The sequence below is a fragment of the Cornus florida genome, unplaced genomic scaffold (assembly GCF_030987335.1).
Source record: "Cornus florida cultivar Cherokee Brave unplaced genomic scaffold, ASM3098733v1 CherokeeBrave_3.0.0_Hap2_Chr03, whole genome shotgun sequence".
Taxonomy (NCBI): domain Eukaryota; kingdom Viridiplantae; phylum Streptophyta; class Magnoliopsida; order Cornales; family Cornaceae; genus Cornus; species Cornus florida.
The window spans coordinates 7,879,438-7,901,635 of NW_026775573.1; the positions used below are offsets into that span (position 1 = coordinate 7,879,438).

Consider the following 22,198-nt stretch of genomic DNA (forward strand, 5'->3'; position numbering starts at 1 on the left):
TAAATAAATTTTTTTGGCCAAAAGTCTTGCCTTAAGGCTCTCCACGTGGGCTGACTTTGTTGTCTGTTAAAGTGATGCTTCCATGATATACATATATATATATATATATATATATATATATATTCTGTGTCGGTTTATTTGCTTATATAAGGAGTGTTTGTGCACCGAGTGCATTGAGAGAAGGGAACTTGAGATGGCAGTGTGTGAGAACCGAGAGTTCACAGAGAGAGGTTTGAGAGTTGCAGAGGAGGTCGGAGGTTGAGGCCTACAGGAGATTCTAAATTTCTCATCAATGATTTAGTTTTTAATTTTGAACCAAACTTTGACAATGAAGGATTTGGGCTCTCTGCATTAATTTTTAAGGAATTGAAGGTCATAATTTTTCTGATGACAATTTTCTCCCTCAGTATAAGCTTGCATTGGAGCTTCTTTCAAAGTACTAAAATCAATGCCTACGGCAATGAAGCAACCTAACATCAAAGTGGTGGACACCTTATCTAAAAGGTTGTGTATGCCCTTAATACCTTAAGGGCCTGTTTGGCAATGCTGTTAGAGTGAGAAAAAGGAAACATTTTTATTGTAGAGCTATTAAAAAATTGTTGTTAGTAGAAAGAATATTTTTAAAACACTCATATTGTTAATTTTACAATAATGTCCTTCAATAAATAAAACTATATTTATAATAACAACTTTATAAAGTGAAATTGTATCTATAAAAAAATAATAATAATAACCGAGAAAGATTAGCCATTGGGGCATTCTGGTAAATGTCGATTTGTCAGCGTCGTGGAATTTTCTCTCTTGGAAAGTAAAATGCAGCATCCAAGATGGGCCACATGGCAGAAAAGGCTGCACAATCAAAGTCAAAATGCTGAATCTTCCTCTTGCTCCTTGGACTAGTTTGATGGACCTTAAGCAAAATGATACGTATTCATGTGGAATACTTATAATATTATTTTTTTAGAATAATTCATAAATATACCAAAGTTTTTAACCAAAATCTATTTCACTAAATTGATGGTGATATTATGTATTTTGGTATTGTATTGAAAGAAATAAAATATGTTTTTTAATTTCTCAAAACAAATCTTAGTTATTAAATATGGTTTGAATTTCTACCCAAAAACCCTCTTCTAACAAAATAGTTGTTTTGGTATTGACTAAAAACAATAACCAAAATATATCGATAAGGACCCTTTGTGATGTCTTGTGTTTTATCTTGGAAGTGACGTTTGATATGCTACTAAATAGTTTGGAATAATGTAATTCTCATTAATCATAAATTATCACAAATTATGTAGACACGTTTAAATAAATTATACAACTTGTACCAGTATAACATTTAGCATTGTCCTCCCATTAGACAAAAAAGAAAGATCTTTTCTTACGGCACGTAGGAGGATATCATTTTTAAATTCCCGCTCTCTAAAACTGCTATATATACTCTGTCCTAGTTCTTCAAACTTGCTTGCAAATCATCAAAATTCAAAAAATAAATAAATAATGTTTTCTTTTACTCTTCATTTCTGCTTGCTAATTCCTATTCTACCACTACTAGCGGTGGCTCAAACTAATCTCAACATTAGTTTGGGATCATCCCTTCAAGCCTCCGATGACTCTCCTCCTTGGCATTCACCTTCTGGTGACTTTGCCTTTGGATTTCATCGTCTCGATAATCAAAATCTGTTCTTGCTCGCCATCTGGTTCGACAAAATCCCAGATAAAACTCTAGTCTGGTATGCAAATGGAGATAATCCGGCACCAGAAGGATCAAAAGTCGATCTCACACTCGATGGAAGGTTCATACTCAACGACCCACAAGGCCGAAACATCTGGGAAGCGCCAATCCGTGAAAGGGCTAATTATGCTGCCATGCTCGATAATGGCAACTTTGTTCTTGTAAACAATGAATCTGGCTATGTTTGGGAGAGCTTCCAGCTTCCAGCAGACACCATCTTACCAACACAAGTATTGGAAGTCGGTGGAAAGCTGTCTTCAAGGCAAAAGGAGAGCAACTTCTCCAAAGGAAGGTTCCAACTCCGTTTGCGACCAGATGGCAATCTTGTGCTCAACACCATTGCCTTGCCAACACAGTACGAAAATGACCCTTATTATGTTAGTCATACTTCTGATAGAGCAAATACAATGAATTCTGGCTACTTGGTGAATTTTAGTGAGTCGGGTTACATCTATGTTCTCGGAAGGAATGGAAATATTGCTAACCTCACTTCTGGAAATATAGTCCCTGCAAGAGATTTCTACTATAGAGCAACCCTTGATTATGACGGGGTTTTTGTGCAGTATGCTCACCCCAAGGCTCCGAGAAATGGGAGCTCGGTTCAGTCCTGGTCCCCTGTGTGGTCCGTGCCTAAGGATATATGTGCTGAAATTCAGGATGAGAGAAGCAAAGGGGCTTGTGGCTTTAACAGTTACTGCATACCTGACTCGAACTTAAGGCCAGCCTGCCAGTGCCTTCCAGGATTTTCGTTCTCTGATCCGAATAACAAATTCAATGGCTGCAATCAAGACAGTGTTCAGAAATGCGAGCCAGGTGCTGCAAAGCCGGAAGATCTATATGATATGCGTGTGTTGCCTAACACGTTTTGGCCTTTTTCTGAAAACTACCAAATGTTGAAGCCTTTCAATGAAGATGATTGCAGTAGATCTTGCTTCAATGATTGCAATTGTGTGGTTGCTGTGTTTGCAGATGACGATATTTGCTATAAGAAGAAACTGCCCCTCTCTAATGGGATGGAGAACCAAAACCGCAATGGGAAGGCTTTTATCAAAATACCAAAATCTGATATATCATCAGGCGACCAATATTTTCCAGAATCAAACAGGGAGAAAAAAGATCAAACTACCCTGATTCTGGTTTTATCACTTCTTCTAGGTGGCTCTGTATTCCTCAACTTCCTCCTTGTACCGGCAATTTCAATAGTTTTCTACGGCTCGTACCAAAAGAAACAGAAATTCAATAGAGTGCCAAGTATTTTGGAAACAAATCTCCGGTCATTCACTTACAAATATAGTTGTTAAAGGCTCAAGGCGCACAAAAGCGCAAAGGCCTCCTGGAGCCTGAGGCGCAAGGCGAGGCGCACATTGAAAAAAAAAAAAAAATCTATATATAAAGATGCAAAAGTCAACTAAATCAATTCCTTAAGTTCAATATTCAACATATTGATACCAAAGCCAACTAAATCAAGTACTTGAGTTCAACAGTAAATAATTAAACATATTAATATAAAGATGCAAAAGTCAACTAATGAGAATTATGAGATAAAACTTAAACAAACATAGACAACAAAATACTAGGCATCTTTTAAAATACAAACTACATTCAAATTCAAGATAACAAAATAAATTCATGTCAACTATTGGTGTTGTAACAAAATAAACCAGATTTCAATTAGCAAAAAAAACCAGATTTTAATTAGCAAAACCAGATTTCATGTCAGTTAGCAAAACCAGATTTCAATTTCAAAGCAATATTAACATTTCAATTTTTTAAAAAAAAATACAGAGCTGCAGTCCAATTCCAAACTTCCAGTTCAGTTCATAAAAAAAAAATGTCTGCAGTCCAGTTCCAAAACCAGATTTCAATTTCAAAGCAATATTAACATTTCAATTTAAAAAAAAAAAAAAATACAGAGCTGCAGTCCAATTCCAAACTTCCAGTTCAGTTCATAAAAAAAAAAGAGAAAGAAAAGAAGACACAGAGCTGCAATCCAATTCCAAACTTCCAGTTCAGTTCATAAAAAAAATAAAAATAAAAAAAAAGAAGACACAGAGCTGCAGTCCAGTTCCAAACTTCCAGTTCAGTTCAAAAAAGAAAAGAAAAGACTGTGCACAGAGAAAGTTTGCTATAAAGAAGAGGGAGAAAAGAAGAAGAAGAAGAAGAAGAAGAAGCGAGAAGAATTTGCCGAAGAAGAGAGAAGAATCTGCCAAAGAAGAGAGAAAAAAAGAGAGAGGAAAAAAAAGGGAGAAGAAGAAGAAGAGCGAAGAATCTGCTGAAGAAGAGAGAAAAAAAGAGAGAAGAAAAAAAGGGAAGAAAAAGATAGAAGAAGAAGAAGAAGAGAGAAAAAAAGAGAGAAGAATCTGTAGAAGAAGAGAGAAGAATCTGCCGAAGAGAGAAAAGAAGAGAGAAGGAGGAGAGAAAAAAAGAGAGAGAAGAAGAAGAGAACAGTGACTTACCTGGATTCGGATCGTGATTCGTGAGAGAAAGTCGGCAGATTCAGATCGTGTCTTTGCTTCAAGCCTTCAAATCGCGCCTTTGTCTTTCTCTTTGCTTCAAAGTTACCCTGGCCGATTCACTTCACTTTTACACTTTCCTTTTGCTTTTATTTTATTCTTTTCTTTTAGTAAAGTTGTCTAAAAAGTATAATAAACAAATAATAAATAATAAACAAACAGCAAATAATAAACTAATAACAAAATACTAACAAATAAACAAAGGGCAACGCCTTATGCATACAAAGGCGCATGCTTTGCGCCTGTAGCCGCCTTGCGCCTCAGGCGCTTTTAACAACTATGCTTACAAAGACCTCAGAGTAGCCACAGAAGGGTTCAGTGAAGAACTAGGAAGAGGTGCTTTTGGCACGGTATACAGAGGGGTGTTGTCATCGTTGAGTTCAAGAACTGTTGTAGCAGTCAAGAAGTTGGACAAGTTGTTGCAAGAAGGAATTCAAGACAGAGGCTGGTGCAATAGCCAAGACCCATCACAAGAATTTAGTCAGATTGCTTGGCTTCTGCGATGAAGGGCCTCAAAGGCTTCTTGTCTGTGAATTCATGAGCAATGGCACACTGGCTAGCTTCCTTTTTGGAATTTCAAGGCCTGATTGGAACAAACGAGTCCAAATGGCATTTGGGATTGCAAGAGGGCTCATGTATTTACATGAAGAGTGCAGCATACAGATCATCCATTGTGATATTAAGCCTCAAAACATATTACTGGATGACTCACTCACTGTGAGGATTTCAGACTTCGGATTGGCAAAGCTTATGATGGGTGATCAGACTCTTACTCATACAGCCATTAGAGGGACTAAAGGATATGTTGCCCCGGGATGGTTCAGGAGCATGCCAATTACCGCAAAAGTGGATGTTTATAGTTACGGGGTCATGCTGTTGGAGATCATTTGTTGCAGGAAGAACTTTGATATGGAAAGGGAGAACCAAGAGGATGCAATACTGACTGATTGGGCTTATGACTGTTACAAAGATGGAAGACTTGATAAGCTGATAGAGAATGACGAGGAGGCAATAAATGACATGAGGAGGGTAGAGAGGCTAGTGATGGTGGCAATCTGGTGCATTCAGGAGGATCCATCCTTGAGGCCCTCAATGAAGAAAGTCACTCAGATGTTTGAAGGAGTGGTGGAAGTTTCTGCACCCCCATGTCCTTGCCCTTTTAGCTCAATTTGTTGAATTTATATACCAACCTTAAGAGTATTTGTCTTCACTTTTTCTCTGAAATTTGAAACTTCTTTTATCACCTAGAATTTAAAACTCACTTGTACAATTTATTTGATATATCTTATTTATGAGAAAGGCTAACCTCCCCCATTCATGGGAAGATAGAGAAATAAAATTAAGGATTTTAGTAAATTAATTGTTAATGTTCGAATTTAAGGTTTTTTTTAGTATTTTTTATATTTTAGGGTTTATTAGGACTATATAAAGGCTCATATGTAATAACACATTTTCAGCTTTGATTACTGAATAATATTAGAATAAGCATATCTGTCCTGCATCAAACATTTAATAAGCTTTACAAGTTGATTAAGTATGAATTAATTTATTTTCTTTCTTACATAGACCATAGATGATGATAGACCAGATGACAAGACCAATGCATAGGTTGGTTTGATCCAACAGTTACAATGATCAATTATTGCTCTTTAGACATGTAAGAATAGTCAGGTAGATGCTAAATCCAGTATTCCAGATGAAAGAAACCAAAAGGAACTTTTGTTTATTGATAGATAAAATGCTGGCAATGATTCAAGGAACTTCACTGTTATGTAAGGATTATTAACAAGATAAGGAGGCTATCCTATTGTATTGAATTCTCGTTGAATACATGTCCTTCATTTTCATTTTCAGTTGTCACAACTTTTGTTCTCCACATTTTTTATCTCCAAAATAGAAATTGTGGCCCTTAAATGTTTGCACTTTTTCAAATGTTAAGCGCCCATCAAACAACTAGTTTGATCACTCTGTCATCATTGTGACCACATTTTTTCTCAGATTATTAAACTTCAAATACATATATGTCGACATTAGATATTTATTACTGTTGTTTACACTGAAAGCCCAGTCTCGCATTGTTCTTTAGGATTTATGTTCAACTATTGGCAGAAACACTTTATCTAAGTTGTATGACTGTCATAAAGCATTTTTAGCCTTGGGTGTATCAGAAGTATTTTTAAGTGATTCAGATTTTCAATATCCTGAAGATCTTAGAGCTCGATAACAATGAATAATACCAGTACAAAAAAAGGAAGAATAAAGATTGTAAATCAACATATTTACTAGCAAAAAGCAGCAAAAAAATACAACATTATTTTATAAAGCATGGAACACGCAGATGTGTACACTTACAAGGCACTGATCGATTCAGATTCAGATTCAGAGAAGCCCATGTAATGTCAAATGTTATATTCCATAACCAACTCTACAGAAGACAAATATTCAATGGCACAAAACAAACAAAACAAGCCCGTGAAAGGCATGTATTCTTTCTTTCTGTTTCTCCCTATTCTCATCCTTTCAGCCAGTAGACGAAGAAGATAAAATTATGTGGGTAAAATACACACCGAGTACCTGGATCTTCCATGGATGGCATACATTTAGAAACCAGACCATCCAGCAGGCTGCGAAGCTGACTTGCTCTCTATATTCTTAGACTCACTGATTCGTTGAGAATTTTTCAAATCACTAATTGGTCTGGATATCTGAGATGTGGCAGTAGGAATTGCTGTAAAACTTTCTGTACCAAAACCCCAAGTGTTGTCGGTGCCTGAAGTCACTCCAGCAGCCTGTTTGTTCTGCTGACCATTCCTCGTTCTAACAGACTTGGGAGTGTAGTTCATCGCAGTTGTCTGTGACTTAGGATCTTCAGCAAAAGCTTGCCATGGCTTGGAATCCTGGCTTGGGGAACTCGTACCAAATAATCCTTGTTGGAGTTCCCAAACCGTACCTTCAATTTTCTCCTGCTACAATGAGAATGAAACCGATAAGAATTACACCAAGTACAACATTTAAAAGTAGCAATCTTCAAAGAGGCAGGGGGAAGGTACCGGTGGGTTGGGAGATGATTGAAACCCAGGAGAAGCTTGGTTTTGTGAAGCATCTCTATTTGGTGATGGAGTTCTAGCAGCAACAGTTTGCTTAAGCTCTTGTATCTCCTGACGCTGAGATCGGCAAATGGAAGATAGTTTTTCATATTTGGAAGTTATTTCAGCCTTCTCTGTATTAGCTTGTTTCAGCTGTTCTTTAAGCCTTTCAACTTCAGCCTCTAACATTACTTCATTCCCTGATTTCTTACTGTTCAATCCGTGGCTGAGTTTATCGGTATCAAATTCCGCAACAAAAGTGTTGAAAGTTTCATTTTGGAAAGCAGTCGTGCTCTCTGATTTTGATGCTTTTGGCCTTCCGGTACCACGGTCTAATTCATCCCGGGAAAGTTTTATTTCAAAGTCTTTTGAAGGATCATTCTCAGATCTGTTGACTGCTTTTCCATGCACCTTTTTCTGGACGGGATGGGGGTGGATATTTTCCTCTTTTAGCGGGCTACTATGGCTGCCTGGTTCTTCATCAAATTTGGGCCCATCCTTGTCCTCTGTAAAAAGTGTGTCCTTTGCATGCTGAGAGGACCAGAAAGCACCAAGTGGCGCCCCACCTCCACCTGGCCTGGAACTAAGTGATGGTGGAGATACATTCCGAGTAGGTTCTGCAGATGGAGGGGCTGGCGGACTTCTACGAGGCATTTGATGAGTCTTATTTGTAGGCTTCGAAATGCCTGCTAAATCACCAATAAGCATCATGACTAAAAGCAGGGTTTCAAGTTCTAAATGTTTTTCAACATATGGTCCCAAACCAGGGGCAGACCGCTAGAGGGCAAAATTTTTCAAAATCGTATTTAATAGACCTACTTGTAGATACTTAGTTTTAAACATTTATAACATGGGCCCCAAAGAATAAAAAATAGAGTTTTAAAGCATGTACCCTTATTAAAATTTCAAAACCATGTATAGGCAACAATCTTAATTCCATGAGGCACCAGTTTTATATTTTCTTTTATGTTAAGCATATATACTACGGCTTTTATTGAAAGAAAAATATGTTATTATTCTTTTTCTTTTTCAAATTTTTTTTTTCATACTTACTACTAGCTTCCCCTCAAGTTTAAATTTCTGGGTCTGACCCTGTTCCTAAACCAGTCAATTAATAAATATCACAACTTTGAACTTTGCCCCCGTTCATTTTTCCAACACTTCAGAGTTCTGTAATTTAGTTTTGATTTCAACCGGTTCAAAAAACACCTCAATATTTGAACTTAACGTCGCTAAGCAGGAGATATTTAGTCTACACGACACCTAGAGCTCTGATGTAAATAAGGCTAACGTCCTCACCTTCATGCACATCAGTACCTTGTTGGTGCATTTCCGGTGGCCTGTCAGGTAACGACTTCTGCAACCCGTCTGGTAATAAACCATTAACACGAAACCAAACCTGCCACCAAAAAGAAAAAGAGACACCAGTTAGATTAGAGAGAGTCTTAGCACCTACAATGCAAGGATACAAACTATCTAAAACTAACCTAAGTTCATGGAGATGAATGGCCAATCAAGCAAAACGCTTGCCTGCGTGATGTCTGGTCTGGCATCTGGTGAAGATTCAAGCATATCTCTGATTAAGTCGGTAATAATCGAACTGTATTTTGGTAATTCTGGAATGCGGTAGTTCCCATTTAAAACTTGAAGCTTCGATTCACCATCAAATGCGGACTTGAAGTAGCATATGCGAAAGAGGAGGCACCCAAGGGCCTGCAGAATAACAAATTAAATTCAGCCTCTGATATCATTTTAACAGCTTTATCTCAAAGAACAAATAGAGCACATCAAATATATTTATAAATTCATCATAGAAATTTACGAGGTCCAATCAACTTACCCAAATATCTACTTTCTCATTTATAATTTCTCTCCGGAACAAATCCCACATCTAGTCAAGAAAAGGGAGACGGGAGTCAACATTTATACCATAAAGATCAATATTACTAATCAAAAGCAAAGTCCTTCATTCAACCTCAGGGGCTCTATAGGCAGGTGTTGTGTGCTTCCTGATATTGTCTTCTTCAATGCCCATTTCTTCAGCCTTCTCAAAGCGCTTGTGATTGGTAGAGGTACTTCCAAAATCACACAACTTCCATAGTCCATCAGACCCCAGCAAAAGATTCTCGGCCTTCAAGTCTCTATCAAAAGCAATTAAAATATATACATAATTCGTAATATTATAATAAAAACTTTTTAGGCATAGCTCACAAATTGAAGCATAAAAGGGAGGAATAATCAAAAAAAAAAATCATAAAGAACATTACACTAATACAATATATATCCTATGGGGTGTGCTCATCTTGTATCCCTAACTGGCACAGGTGGATCCTCCTAAGATGATTGCACTATGTAAGTTGTGTGGAAAATGTCTAAGATGCATTGGTCAAGTATTTGCAATTATAGTTATTTAAAATTACGGACGCATCCACAACGTCTCCAAAAGGGTTTGGGAGTGTCAGCCAAGTACTAGGTCGGTGTTTGACACATATTTAACACAAACATAGCACATTCCTAAGGTTTATGTGCTTCTTACCTACCACATCCACCCTTTTTACCATAGGTAAGCAACACATCCATCACATCCACATCTATAGATAAAAATATATTACAACTATGGTTGATGCAAATAAGGTGCCTAGTGGAAAAGAGTGAAATCCAGAATTAATAGTAAGGGTGTACTACAAGGAAATTTACTAGTGATTTCGACACGAAGCACTTAAGAAATGGTGTCACAGCAGGACAAAAGAAATAGCTACTATAATGCAATCCACAACATATTCCAAAACACCAGTGAACTGACAACAAACAATGACAATGTGGGCCGTGCCCTTCCCAAAAGAAAGATTGAGGATGAAAATTCTTAAGAATCTACGGATTAACACCAAATGGCCAACATTTGAACCAATAATGTATTATCTTTACCGGTGAGCAATGGGTGGAGACTGACAATGCATTGCAAAGACTGCATTACATACATCCCTAAAAATTACAAAGATTTGCTTCTCCTCAAAATACCCAGATCCTCTGCTCTCCAGCACATTAACCAGAGACTTCTCACAGAATTCCATTACAAGAAGTGCTTCCTTCGTCCGTCCCATATCAAAGATGGTGTGGGCACAAAGTGTGACAATGTTAGGGTGTCCTCTAAGCGATTTCATCACAGAAATTTCCTTCGTCACCAGTTCCAAAGATTCCTCATCATTACAAATCATGTGCTTCAAAGCATACTGCTTTGAACCATGTATCACATCTCGAGCTAAGTAAACACAAGAGAAACCACCCTCGGCGATGGCATTGCGAACCTGAACTTTCAGATTGCCAATGTCAATGGTGCGGCCTTCAAGCCCAGTTGGTTCTTTAGGCATGAACTGTTTGAATCTCCACATGATGGTTGGTAATATGACAAAGAGAAAGCACTGCAGATAGATATTAAAGAAAAAAATTAATAAGCAATATCTATAACCATATCGAACATTGGATGCAGAACTTTTCAACATTTTGAATTGTTCCATGTAGCATAACTTGGATATTTTTTGACATGCATCAATTATTCAATAGTAAATTTTATATTTTGGAAACACGAGACAAGTCTTGAACTCTCTTCCAGACATGCCCAACTCACATCAGATCTAAGGAAACAGCATTAACAGTCATTCGTAAACAGAATTTTGAATATATATATATATATATTATTATAAATTTAATAGGAATCTTGGAATATTATTCAGAGCAAAATATGTGACAGATTATTAGGGTTTTAATCAAGGATGGAAGTAGAGTGAAAGAAGTTGTCGTTGCGTGTGTGTATAGATGTTGCCTCTATGTCCAATTGTCCATGCATTGGATAATTTGAGCTTATGCAAATCTAACATCATAAAACATGATATGAAGAGTTATCAAACTATATCTTGAATGTTAATTAAGACATAATAACAGAAAACATTCTCAATAATTTTAAACTGTTTGGAAGGCAGATCCATAGCTCTATAACATAAATTTGTCATCGGAAGATACAAATTTGACATTTAAAAACACTATATCCAGCAAAAGCATTGAATACATGCACCAAAAACGTTAAAGAATTTTACAGATTTAGCATCTGAAAAATAGAAGAGTGCATATTCCAGCATTAAGGTGCATTTAGATCTCAAATAAACGATCGTCAAGAATGTGTCAAGAACATAGCTTACACTGCGCATGTATATATCACAAGAAACACTCCATCAATTGCAGATCCATACAAATAAAACCCTAAGCTCATAATCTAGAATTATAACTGATCATATGTAAAGTTCAATACATTCTAAAGAAGATCCACGTTAGAGAACGAAAATTTAAACAAAAATTCTCAAATCGTATATCAATGTGAGCTCAAGATCTTCAGCTTTTGATTCAGAGATATCAAGAAATCAATTGAAGAACGAAACAAAAACGTATGAATTTAAATACGCATCGAAATCGTACCTGAAATATGAGATAGGGGTTGTTGATCCACAAACGAAAGTGAAGAAAAGGAGAGCGAAGCTAAAAAGACAATATGAGAGAGATCTCTCAGATTGGGTCGAACAGAGAGATCTAAAAGTGAAGCTGTGTGTCTCTCTCAGATTTATTGATTCGTGGCTTTGAAGGGAAGAGAGTTTTTAGAGAGAGAGAGTTTTTAGAGAGAGAAATAGAGGATGGGGCGGTAAATGAGGAACGTTGGATGAACTTGTATTGTGCTGTGTGTACACTGTGTGATTATAATAATATCTGGGCCTATAATTTGCAAGTGCTTTCGGCTCGATCACGTTAGTTTAGTATATTAGAATAGAGTACCTGGTTCTTTTGGGTTAGTTTGATTAGACAGAATTAGACGGTGGAAAGTGGAAGTGAAGCCAAGAAAATTAAGTTTTTATGGTGTATTTGGTTAGCGTGAAAGTTGTGAAAAAATGTTTAAATAGAATGGAAGAAAAAAGAAAATAATCGTACTTGACAAAATTGCCCTTATAATTTTTAATACTAAAAATATAAATAAATTTGAGTAAAATTAATTCATGTATCAAATTTTGTTATTAATAATAATATTCTGAACTTGTGTGAGACACTAAGTCACCTGAATTACTTTAGTCATATATATATATATAATTTAGACATTAAAATTTATATAGTAATTGTTTATATAGTAATTGTAAGGACTTTGATGAAATCGAATAAGATTAGAATTATTCCACTATATATTTGTTTATATTAGAATAACCAATACCAATAGAATTTTACATATAATAACCAAGTTTATGAGGGTTTTTTTTTTAATTCAACTAAAATTATATAACTATAGAATATTTTGTATTTTTCTTTTTAATAAATGTATATATTTCCTTTAGTATCCAAATTCTAAAATCTAGTTGACATGTATATATACATATTGTAAATTAATATAATGCACTTAAAAAAATACCCACCATAATATGTTATATGTATATACCTATTTGAAAAAAAAAAAAAAAAGCTACAATAAGATCTCCCCAATTTCATGAGTTCATTTACTTTTGAAAAAAAAAAAAAAAAAATGTCTCTCGAAAAAGGAGAAAAAGATAAAAGAAACCCAATTAATAATTAGGGATATAATAAGAATTTAAAATATAATTTCACAACTTTCCCGATAAACAAAATTTTTCGCATGTTTTATACAGGAATCGTTTTAGAGAAAATTAGCTACTTTCGGGAATCCCAGTTTCCTGAAAACTTTTCGTTTCATCCTAAACAAAAGCACAAAAAGTTTAAATATTTTTGGATTTTTTTCCTTTCTTGCTAGTTCTATCTAACCAAATGAACCCTCAAGATTGGTCAAGGTTGGGCACCTCCTATCCTCCTAAACGTGAGCTTTCAGCCAATAAGGAAATGACAAGTGTTACCCAGATAATAAGAGTCTGGACTTTCATATACTCGAGAGAATCAGGTACTCTATTCTATATATATATATTTAAATTGACAATTTATTTATTTTTCACCTTTCATATTGAATTTTTAATAGAAAGAGATATCACTAATTTATGAAGGTGCTGTTAAAACATTTGTATATGTTTCATGTATAAGGTGTTTTTTGATAAGTACTGAAAATTTTAAACTCTATTTTTGAGTGTTAAGCTTTTTAAGCAATAATCAAAAAATAAATATTTTTTTGATATTTAGAATTAATTATTATCAATAATATTTAAATTTCATTATCAAACTCACTTAATTGGATAAGCAATTAATTCGTTCAAAATTAAATGTTCAAATTGCATTATCAAACTCATTTAGTCTAAGAAATCTTTAAAAAAATGCTTTTCAATCTAAGAACCAAGAGGAATGATAAAATTGAAAGGAAAGAAAAAAGTAAATAGAAATTAAATTTGCATGAATATATGTATTGATCAAAAATTTTTTTTTTTTTTTCCTGGCAAATAACCTTAAACTTGTTAAATATTAATTTAACTTATAGTATAAGATTTGCCCCTTTTAAGTTAACTTTAATGGCTCCAAACCCCATTCAAAAGTTGAGTTTTGGTGACTTCCAATTGGATGATTTATTCATGATTTATTTAGTTTATTTTTTTCAGAACAATTTTTAACAAATTATAAAATATTATACATTTTTCGAGATCATTATATAAAAACAGATCCTTTAATAAATTACTTTTCATAAATATATTCTAGATTTATTTTTATTTTATTTTTTTAATTTTATTTTTAACAATTACCTCCACTTTCCCATCTAACCATTAGTAAACAAAGTGTCATCTCATAAAATTTTGTTTTATTAGTTTCGAAAATTATAAAAATAAAAATAAAAAAGTACTAGAGAGGATTGATGAAATATTAGGGTAAATTTTATTTACGATCCATTATTTGAATCCAACTTAATAATAGTAGTGTGTCATTTTATCATTTCTTTATTAAATATTTGTTGTCATTTCATGTATTAGAATGAAAAAAATATCCTTCTATCAATTTTTTGCCACTAACACAACAAAATTTGTTTGTATCTAAACTTTAAAAAATAAAAAAAGAGTGAAATTTAACCTCAACAATATCGTGCCTCCTTTTTTGTTTTTTTTTTTTTTTTTCTTATCTTATACCAAGTGAAAAAAAATAGACATTACTAGAAAAGATTAAGAGTTTGTTTTTCAAAAAATATATAAAATATACTAAAAAAATATAGAAGAATAAAAATTATATAAATATTGGAAACGACACCGTTTGGAGGATTTAGTGTAACATGTGCATTCTTTTGAACATTAGAAACGACTCAGCAGCAGCTTCACTCAGAAAACCATAAACCCTAGTCCTGCTTCTTCTACTTCCTCCCTTCGAAACCGCTCTCTGATGGAGGACCAAGAAGACGCTGCTGCTGCAACAAATTCAAACCAACCAGCTATATGCGAAGAGTGCAAATCTAACCCATCAAAGTACAAATGTCCAGGTTGCGCAATACGCTCTTGTAGTCTTCCTTGCGTCAAAGCTCACAAACAACGCACTGGTTGTACGGGCAAGAGGCACCGAACCGACTTCATCCCTATTTCTCAATTCGACGACAATCTCCTCCTATCTGGTATAACTCTCTCTCTCTGTTTTATTTGCTAATTTGGCTTTAAATTGTCAACTCGGCTTTAAACCTATAAAATTGGCTTTAATTTTTCTGTGTGAAAGTATGTTTAGGGTATGTTTCACGAAGTTAATATTTTTGTATTCAGAATGCAATACCCTTCTGGTTGTATGGTAGTTTTGCTCAAGGAAATTGGATTTTTTTTTGGTTTGTGTGTGTAGGCTGTAGCTTCAGTTTGGATACTTCTTTCACAGAGTTTGAGATTTATTTTTGGGTGGCTTGCAAATTGCTTGAGAGAATTTGCTTCTATATCTTCCAGCTTCGTTCCCTCTTAGATTTTTGGAAGATAAATTGTTGTGGGTAGAATGTAAGTTGCTTAAGGAATTTTATCATTTTTTTTTCATACAATTATATATATATATATTTTCAGAGTGTTTTGGAGGCCTGATTTTTATTGTATTGAGGAACCGCACTACATTACAAATCAAATACACTTTTAATTGGTTTGAAGATTCTAATGGGTAGATTATAATTTTCTTAAGGAAGTTTACATTTTTCTCTTCAAAGTTTATGGCCATTTTCATAGTTATTAAATTTTTATGGTATACTTTTTTTTTCAAATTTCACTACGACTTATTAAATTTTTATTACTATCTATGGTTTTAAATATCTATGGTTTTAAACATATATATATATATATATATAATGGGCATATTATAAGTTTATCGAAAATATGCAACTTCTTAAGTTTTAGACTTCTAGTGCTTTTTTAAAAAGTTATGATGTTCTCTTTATAAATAGGTTGTGATTTGCTTGACAGAGTTTGCTACTTTACTGTTTGAAAATCTCTTTACAATTTTATTCTTATATGCTCTTGAATGTCTGATACGTTTATCATATTTCAAAATTTCAGTGCTTTTTTCACAATTTTAAATAGTTCTTCATGGATACAATATAATTTGGTCAATCTCTATTTTGTTCTTCAAATTACGAATTCCTTCTCTTGATTTTGAGGCATTCTTTATGGCTGAGAAAGCCTGCAATTCTGTTTCATTTGCATACATTTTGTGTGTTTATGATAAATTTTCCTGTTTGTTTATAATTTTCCTATGGAACTAAAGATCACTTGAAAATTTATCCCTCTTAATATGGTTTGTTCTTTCTTCAGCCTGAATGGTAACGGCCCTGACAATACAATTATATCATAACTAACTTGTTTGGTTGAGAATATTACAAATTTGTTTTAATTTCATTCATTTTTTTGAATTCTTAAAGAACTCATGTGAGTATACTATAATTTGCTCAAGGAACTTATTGTGTTCAAATTTCAATACTCTTGCTATGGTTTGAAAGATTTTTTTATGGGCAGACTATAATATGCTTGAGGACTCGAAGAGGGTCGCTGAATCTGCTCAGAGAATGAGAGAAAAATTGTGTGGATATTCCCATTTTAGGCTTCCTTCTCACCTTCAACGCCTTCGGAGTGCCGCGGCAAGTCGGAGGACGAAACTCCTGTTTCATTCAAGTGGAATGACAAAGAGGAAGACAAATCAATCTTGCTACAACAACAGGTGATTATCAATTTTACGAGAGCTTTCCATCTTGGAGTACATATAGTGTTGCGTGATCTGGTCTATTTAAGACTTGTTGGATGCTTTAATCTAATCGATTTAAATGGTCTGTTTATTATGTTATTATAATAATATGATTCTATATTATTATATCTTCTTAGTCTTTCTCTTGGTGGCCAGTAACTTTACCGGTTCACGACAATCGTATTTGTCAATACATTATCTAGTAAAGTCTGCATGAAGTTTATCTGTCCTGGGTAGTGTCCGAACTTTTTCTTCTGAAACATTGTTGATGAAATAGGAATCTTTCAGTGTTTAGCGAGTGAAGACTAAGTTTTTGTACGTAAACGATCATTAACATTTGAATTCCTTTATTTTCCAAAACAAATACTGACTTGAGAAAGTAAATAATTGGTTGTTTGTGACTCAGGTTTGATCCTTGTGTTGCATCAATGTCTGCATTCTTGTTTTATATTTATTATATTTCTACTATGTTAACTTACATTGCTTTATTTTTTACCCTTTTGTATTGGCACCAAATGGTAATGTAAGTTTTAAGAGATTCTCATTTTTCCATTTTTCTTTTTTTGAACCAGGAAGAAATTCATCTGTTGGACAATTGAGTGGCGGTTTCATTCAACTGATATTGTATTGATTGACCATAGGTGTGATAGCTATGTTACTAATTTTATTTTTCAAACGTTCTTTTCATGTTCTATCATATCTCTTCCCTTTTGAACAACCCATCTGTGTTTCAGTTCTTATTACCACTTGCTGGGCTTATAGGCGATAGACCTCATGCAATTGATTTTGCTGCAGAGTACATGAAAATACAAACCTCTACTCAGTGATTGAGAACCATTTAAAACCTGGCCCATGGAATCATCGGCTGAGGCAATTCTGTGAGGAGCCGCTGGATTCTCTCAAATTTTTCATCCGTAAATATCCAAAGGTTGTTTTCTTTTGCGTCTCTGTTGATTTTTCCTCTCTATTTTGGACACCAAAAGGTCACTTAAAATCTGTAAAAATCAGGTTACCAGTTTGAGATCAGCATAATCTCCCTCCTTGGGGTGCAGGATCGAGCATTTCATATATCCCTGCCTATGTTACATAGTTATTCTAAATGTGTGAAGTATATACATGGTACTTAGGTATGGTATTAGCAGGCATATTTAATAAGTCAAGTTTACTTCCCATCTTGAACACACTATGTTACACGGAAATGCCATTTTTACCTTGACAACTAAAACAAAATATTAAAAAACATATGAATATTTTTGTATCTCCAATGCTCGGTTCTCTATTCTTGTGAATGGAGCTCCGACAGGTTTTTTCACTAGCTCGGGGGGTTTGAGACAGGGGATCCGCTTTCCCCCTTCTTGTTCCCCTTTGAGTGTGGTGGTGTATTTGGCTCGAGAGGAATAGGAGATATTTCGATGGAAATGAGAGGACTATTTCTTTTCTTAAGTTCTCTATTCTTTCCACTCTTTTTTGTTGGGTTTTAGGGAGAGATTTTAGATACGGTGATGAGATTGTTGGTTTTTTGGCCTCTTTGAAGGCTTAGTGGTTTTTTTTGGTCTGTTGTTGTTCTCTTGGGACGCGCTCTCCTTTTGCGCGCTTTTTATGCATTTCTTACTTATCAAAAAAAAAAAAAATGAATATTTAGTCGTGTCACCGTGTACTTCTGTTTGATAATTTACCTAGGCAACATTTACTTTAGGTGTGATGCCCTTTAGAGTTGGGGTAGGACGAGGCATTTGACTGCTCAACCAAAACTGAACAACCTGTATATGTCTTGCTGCTCATATGGGCAGCTCTTGCACTTATCAAATAAAATATAAATTAAAAAATAAATAAATAAAAAGAAAAAGAAATGAGGCCTTGCATGCCTTCTGTTTTGACAGCTGCTGCAACAAAATACATTGCACCACACAAACACACACTCACACACACCCACAGAGAGAGAGAGAGAGCCATAACATCTGTAATTAATCAATGTTTTTATTCGTGCATCATAAGATACTAACAAATGTTCCCTTTAATCAATTTGGCTAGCATTAGATTTGGGAGTGAGGCTCTTGGGTTGGAGTTGGATGGGGCTAGATGTGAATCCTTTCTTTGTTTAAATGATTGAACCAACATATAAGTTTTTCCTTGTGTGGTCTATCATGTTCATTTTGCATTTATCCACTCATTATCTTTTATCTGATTCAGAATGAAGTTATCTCTTGTCATTGCAGGGCCCGAGATCACCTTTCCGTGAATTGGATTTAAAGTCTCCCATATGCCAACAATTAGCTGATTTGGTTATTTTGGAGTACCCTGTTATTTATGTTTTTCTCCCTTCACACAGTAATAATTTTGAAGTTATTAAAGATACAATTCCTCATAAACCAGAGCTTAAGGAGTCTGCGAACAATAATAACCCAAGTCCCCAAGGCGTGACCTTCAGGGAGGAGATAATAGAAGATGGGAGCTGTTCGGGTCCTAAGGTTTTGGATCTCATGCAGCATGTCAAACCGAATACAGTATTCCAGATACCTGATCGAGACAGGAGGGCTGAGAAGGAAGTAACTGACACATTAGACAAACCATTGTTGGCAAAGGTTGCCCAAGCTACCAAACCAGTCTTGAAGAATGGCGTGCACATTCATAAAACTGAAGATGACCATATGTATTCCAGCTGCAAGACCAAAGAACCTGGATTTTTTGAGGACATTGATTTTGTTTTTGAGCAAGGGTTAATGGATGTGTACTCCGATCTTGTGGAACAAACTAATCCTGATGAATTTTTTGATTTTGAAGATTTATTTACTGAGGAAGTTGAACTGGAAGGAAGAGAAGATCACCCAGATTTCAGTGGTCTCATTCAAGTGGAGGAAGAACTAGAAGAAGGAGAGATACCTGGATCTTGAATTCTTGATGCTTTATTACTTTTGTCTAGAATGATTCAAACGCACGTCTTTCAGAAGTTTTTGCTGAAGTTTTCTGAATTTAATTTGCTCATCGGTGTTGAGCTGACAGTTGTACCAGTTATGAAGCAAGGTTCTCAAGACTTGATGCAAAATTATTTGAGAAGCACTTCTTTCCTTCATATGGACCCTAGGGAGGGTAGGATCCGTCCAGTATCATTTCAAATATCCTGGAGTTCAATGAAAATGTTCATGATGCCTAAAATGGCAAAATTCCGATCTGGGCAACAGGATGTCTATAATTTGCAACTGCACTTGCCACTATAGTTATTGTATGGTCTTTTTTTGTTGCTGCAGGGTGTAAAGTCTTCTGCTCATGGGATTTTTGGTTGTTTCCAAATATTTTAGATATGATTTTTGGAGTTTGTTACGTTATTACCTGGATAATATATATGCTGACTAATGTGTTTCCCAAAATCTTGCTTGAAATCTGGGAATACTGTATTGGAATGTGTCAAATTCATTAAAAATTTTGAAAGGTCAAAGTTTAGATCCTAATATTAATATAATTTTTAAGGAGGTAACCTGCATTTGGAGAAGATCAGTGTATAATTGGAGGCTGCAAAATGGAAGCTGTAAACCCCTTAGCGGCAGAACTTTCTGTGTCAAAGTGGAATTGAATTAAGAAAATTGAATTGATGATCTTAGCGGCAGAACTTTTTAATACTATTATTATTATTATTATTATTTTATTTTAAATTTCCCTTCCTTCTATGGTCATGATACTGACAATCATTAGTTGTAGTCAGAGTTATATATATATATATATATTAATTTCCCAAATTTTGATATAAGTGATTTTTAAAAAATTAATTCACAGATTAAAACATACATGTACTAATAGAACCTTACTAATATCGCCACAATATACAAGTCCATATAGATGTTGGGGATAATTAACGTGTTTTAATATGAGACCGGCTGTTCTTAAAAACAACCCTCCAACCTGATGAGTTTGGAAGTACTAAATCAGCACCTTAAATTATAAATAACTAAATCCATATTCAGTATTTCCAAATGATTTTACTTTCCTCCCACCCATCATTCCCAAAACCACCACCAACCCACCCCCTCTCTCTCTCTCCTATCTTACAGAAGCTTCCGAGTCTCTTAAACTATCAGTCCCTGCATCCGGTATGCGCTTGCCCCAACCTTTATGTAACTTTTATCTGTTTCTCTCTCTATAATAGTATATAATATGTATATACGATAACCCATTTTATCTTTTTCTCTGTTCACAAATGGATTCCTAATCACCTTGTCCTGTGGCTTTATTCAGGAAATTTACTGAAAAGAAATTGGCTAAATCTTGAAAGAAAATTAACACATTGGAACTCACCTGAGAATGTTTCGATTATTTTGTTATTTGGAGACGGAAAACCCCATGGAAAAAGAGTGATTTTGAATTAATTAGCATATGAGTTCCCCCACTTTTTAAAAAAAAAAAAAAATTATATATGAATATCTTTGGTCAGTTCCTCATTTGCTCATCGTACTTGCCTTCGACTCCCAAGGATTGTAAAATTTGAATTTCTTAGCATGGGAGCGAGGGCTAGGATTTGGGGGCTGAAATTTGTAATCTTTTGATTTTGGCGTAGTGAAATCTTTCGCCGTATATCTTTACTGTTGGTTGGCGGTTGTTTGTTGTAACACAAACTATTACGACATCACACTTCCTCTGTAAAACTACACCTCCAATGAATCACATCAGTAGCTCCAATCTATTTCTTCATAGACATTCTCGATTTTCATATACAACATCATGAGAATGAAACGGGCGCTTGGTGCCTCAGAAAATGTTACTGTTCTAGTTGCATCTCTTTTAGGTATGATGATTTGGAGATCTACACTCTCTTCAGAAATGCACTCAAGCTTAATGGCCCAATTGAGCTTCCACATAACCAATTAATCAATTTCCTCTTTATGGGGTGTAAACACCCATTGGAGAATTTTTTGGTGGCCATTAGCCATGAACCATTCTTTCTCGAATGTGCGACCAAGATAGGCTTTTTTAGTTACAACCAATTACAGAAATGTTATTAAACAAGTTATTAAATCTTTTAGTGGCCAAGGCATTTACACCCACTAGAGAAATGGTGCTTCCAAACATGGATTACACTAAAAAAAAATGATACATTATATATATATATATATATATATATATATATATATATATATATATTCAAATGATTAAAAAGATGTATGGTATTCTATCCAGATCCTAGAGTACACAACAGAGCATTAGTGAAATGACTTGTTGGCTACTGGGAAACATTCTCTCTTGAAGATGCTTCCTAGCAACTACCTACCAAAATCATTTTATATATATATATATATATATATATATATATTCAATTGATTAAAAAGATGTATGGTATTCTATCCAGATCCTAGAGTACACAACAGAGCATTAGTGAAATGACTTGTTGGCTACTGGGAAACATTCTCTCTTGAAGATGCTTCCTAGCAACTACCTACCAAAATCATTTTTTAAAGATTAATATCTAATTGGAAACTTAGATGCCATTACATTTGCAAATCAAATAATTAAGCTATGAACTGTGGTTGTACCACTTTCTTTGTCTAGGTGAAAATGGATTGCTTGAAGCAACTTTAAAGGGGAAGCATTTTCACCATGTAGCTTGTCTTGTACTTAAAATTAAGCCAAATTATCCCAAGCCATTTCCTTAAACAAAACAACTATAAATTCGATATATGTATACATATGAATATATATTATGATAAGGC

General features: G+C 34.6%; 3 protein-coding genes and 1 pseudogene across 6 annotated transcripts; 3 read left to right on the forward strand and 1 right to left on the reverse strand.

Moving 5' to 3' along the window:
• Nucleotides 1–1,337: 1,337 nt before the first annotated feature.
• On the forward strand, nucleotides 1,338–3,534 carry LOC132299293 (G-type lectin S-receptor-like serine/threonine-protein kinase LECRK2). Its single transcript, XM_059795824.1, has one exon. The coding sequence runs from the start codon at nucleotides 1,504–1,506 to the stop codon at nucleotides 3,037–3,039; it is 1,536 nt and encodes a 511-aa protein (XP_059651807.1). The 5' UTR covers nucleotides 1,338–1,503; the 3' UTR covers nucleotides 3,040–3,534.
• LOC132301048 (G-type lectin S-receptor-like serine/threonine-protein kinase LECRK1) lies at nucleotides 3,368–5,589 on the forward strand (annotated as a pseudogene).
• A 953-nt stretch (nucleotides 5,590–6,542) lies between these two features.
• Nucleotides 6,543–12,049, reverse strand: LOC132299292 (uncharacterized). 4 transcript variants are annotated; one of them, XM_059795822.1, is made up of 8 exons: nucleotides 11,805–12,049; nucleotides 10,263–10,756; nucleotides 9,313–9,478; nucleotides 9,178–9,228; nucleotides 8,868–9,050; nucleotides 8,637–8,736; nucleotides 7,302–8,026; nucleotides 6,543–7,214 (listed from the first exon to the last, which is right to left on the reverse strand). In XM_059795822.1, exons 2-8 carry the CDS (start codon nucleotides 10,724–10,726, stop codon nucleotides 6,852–6,854), a joined length of 2,052 nt encoding a protein of 683 aa, XP_059651805.1. In that variant the 5' UTR covers nucleotides 10,727–10,756; nucleotides 11,805–12,049; the 3' UTR covers nucleotides 6,543–6,851. The 4 variants fall into 4 exon arrangements, with proteins under 4 accessions (XP_059651805.1, XP_059651806.1, XP_059651802.1 ...); XM_059795823.1 differs by having other exon boundaries at nucleotides 6,543–7,217; nucleotides 7,302–8,023; nucleotides 8,655–8,736; nucleotides 11,805–12,048; XM_059795819.1 differs by having other exon boundaries at nucleotides 6,543–7,217; nucleotides 11,805–12,048.
• A 2,552-nt stretch (nucleotides 12,050–14,601) lies between these two features.
• Nucleotides 14,602–19,825, forward strand: LOC132299295 (uncharacterized). The gene is made up of 5 exons (XM_059795825.1): nucleotides 14,602–14,913; nucleotides 16,277–16,478; nucleotides 17,075–17,143; nucleotides 17,298–17,430; nucleotides 18,719–19,825. The coding sequence occupies exons 1-5, from the start codon at nucleotides 14,688–14,690 to the stop codon at nucleotides 19,391–19,393; spliced, it is 1,305 nt and encodes a 434-aa protein (XP_059651808.1). The 5' UTR covers nucleotides 14,602–14,687; the 3' UTR covers nucleotides 19,394–19,825.
• The last annotated feature ends 2,373 nt before the right edge of the window (nucleotides 19,826–22,198 follow it).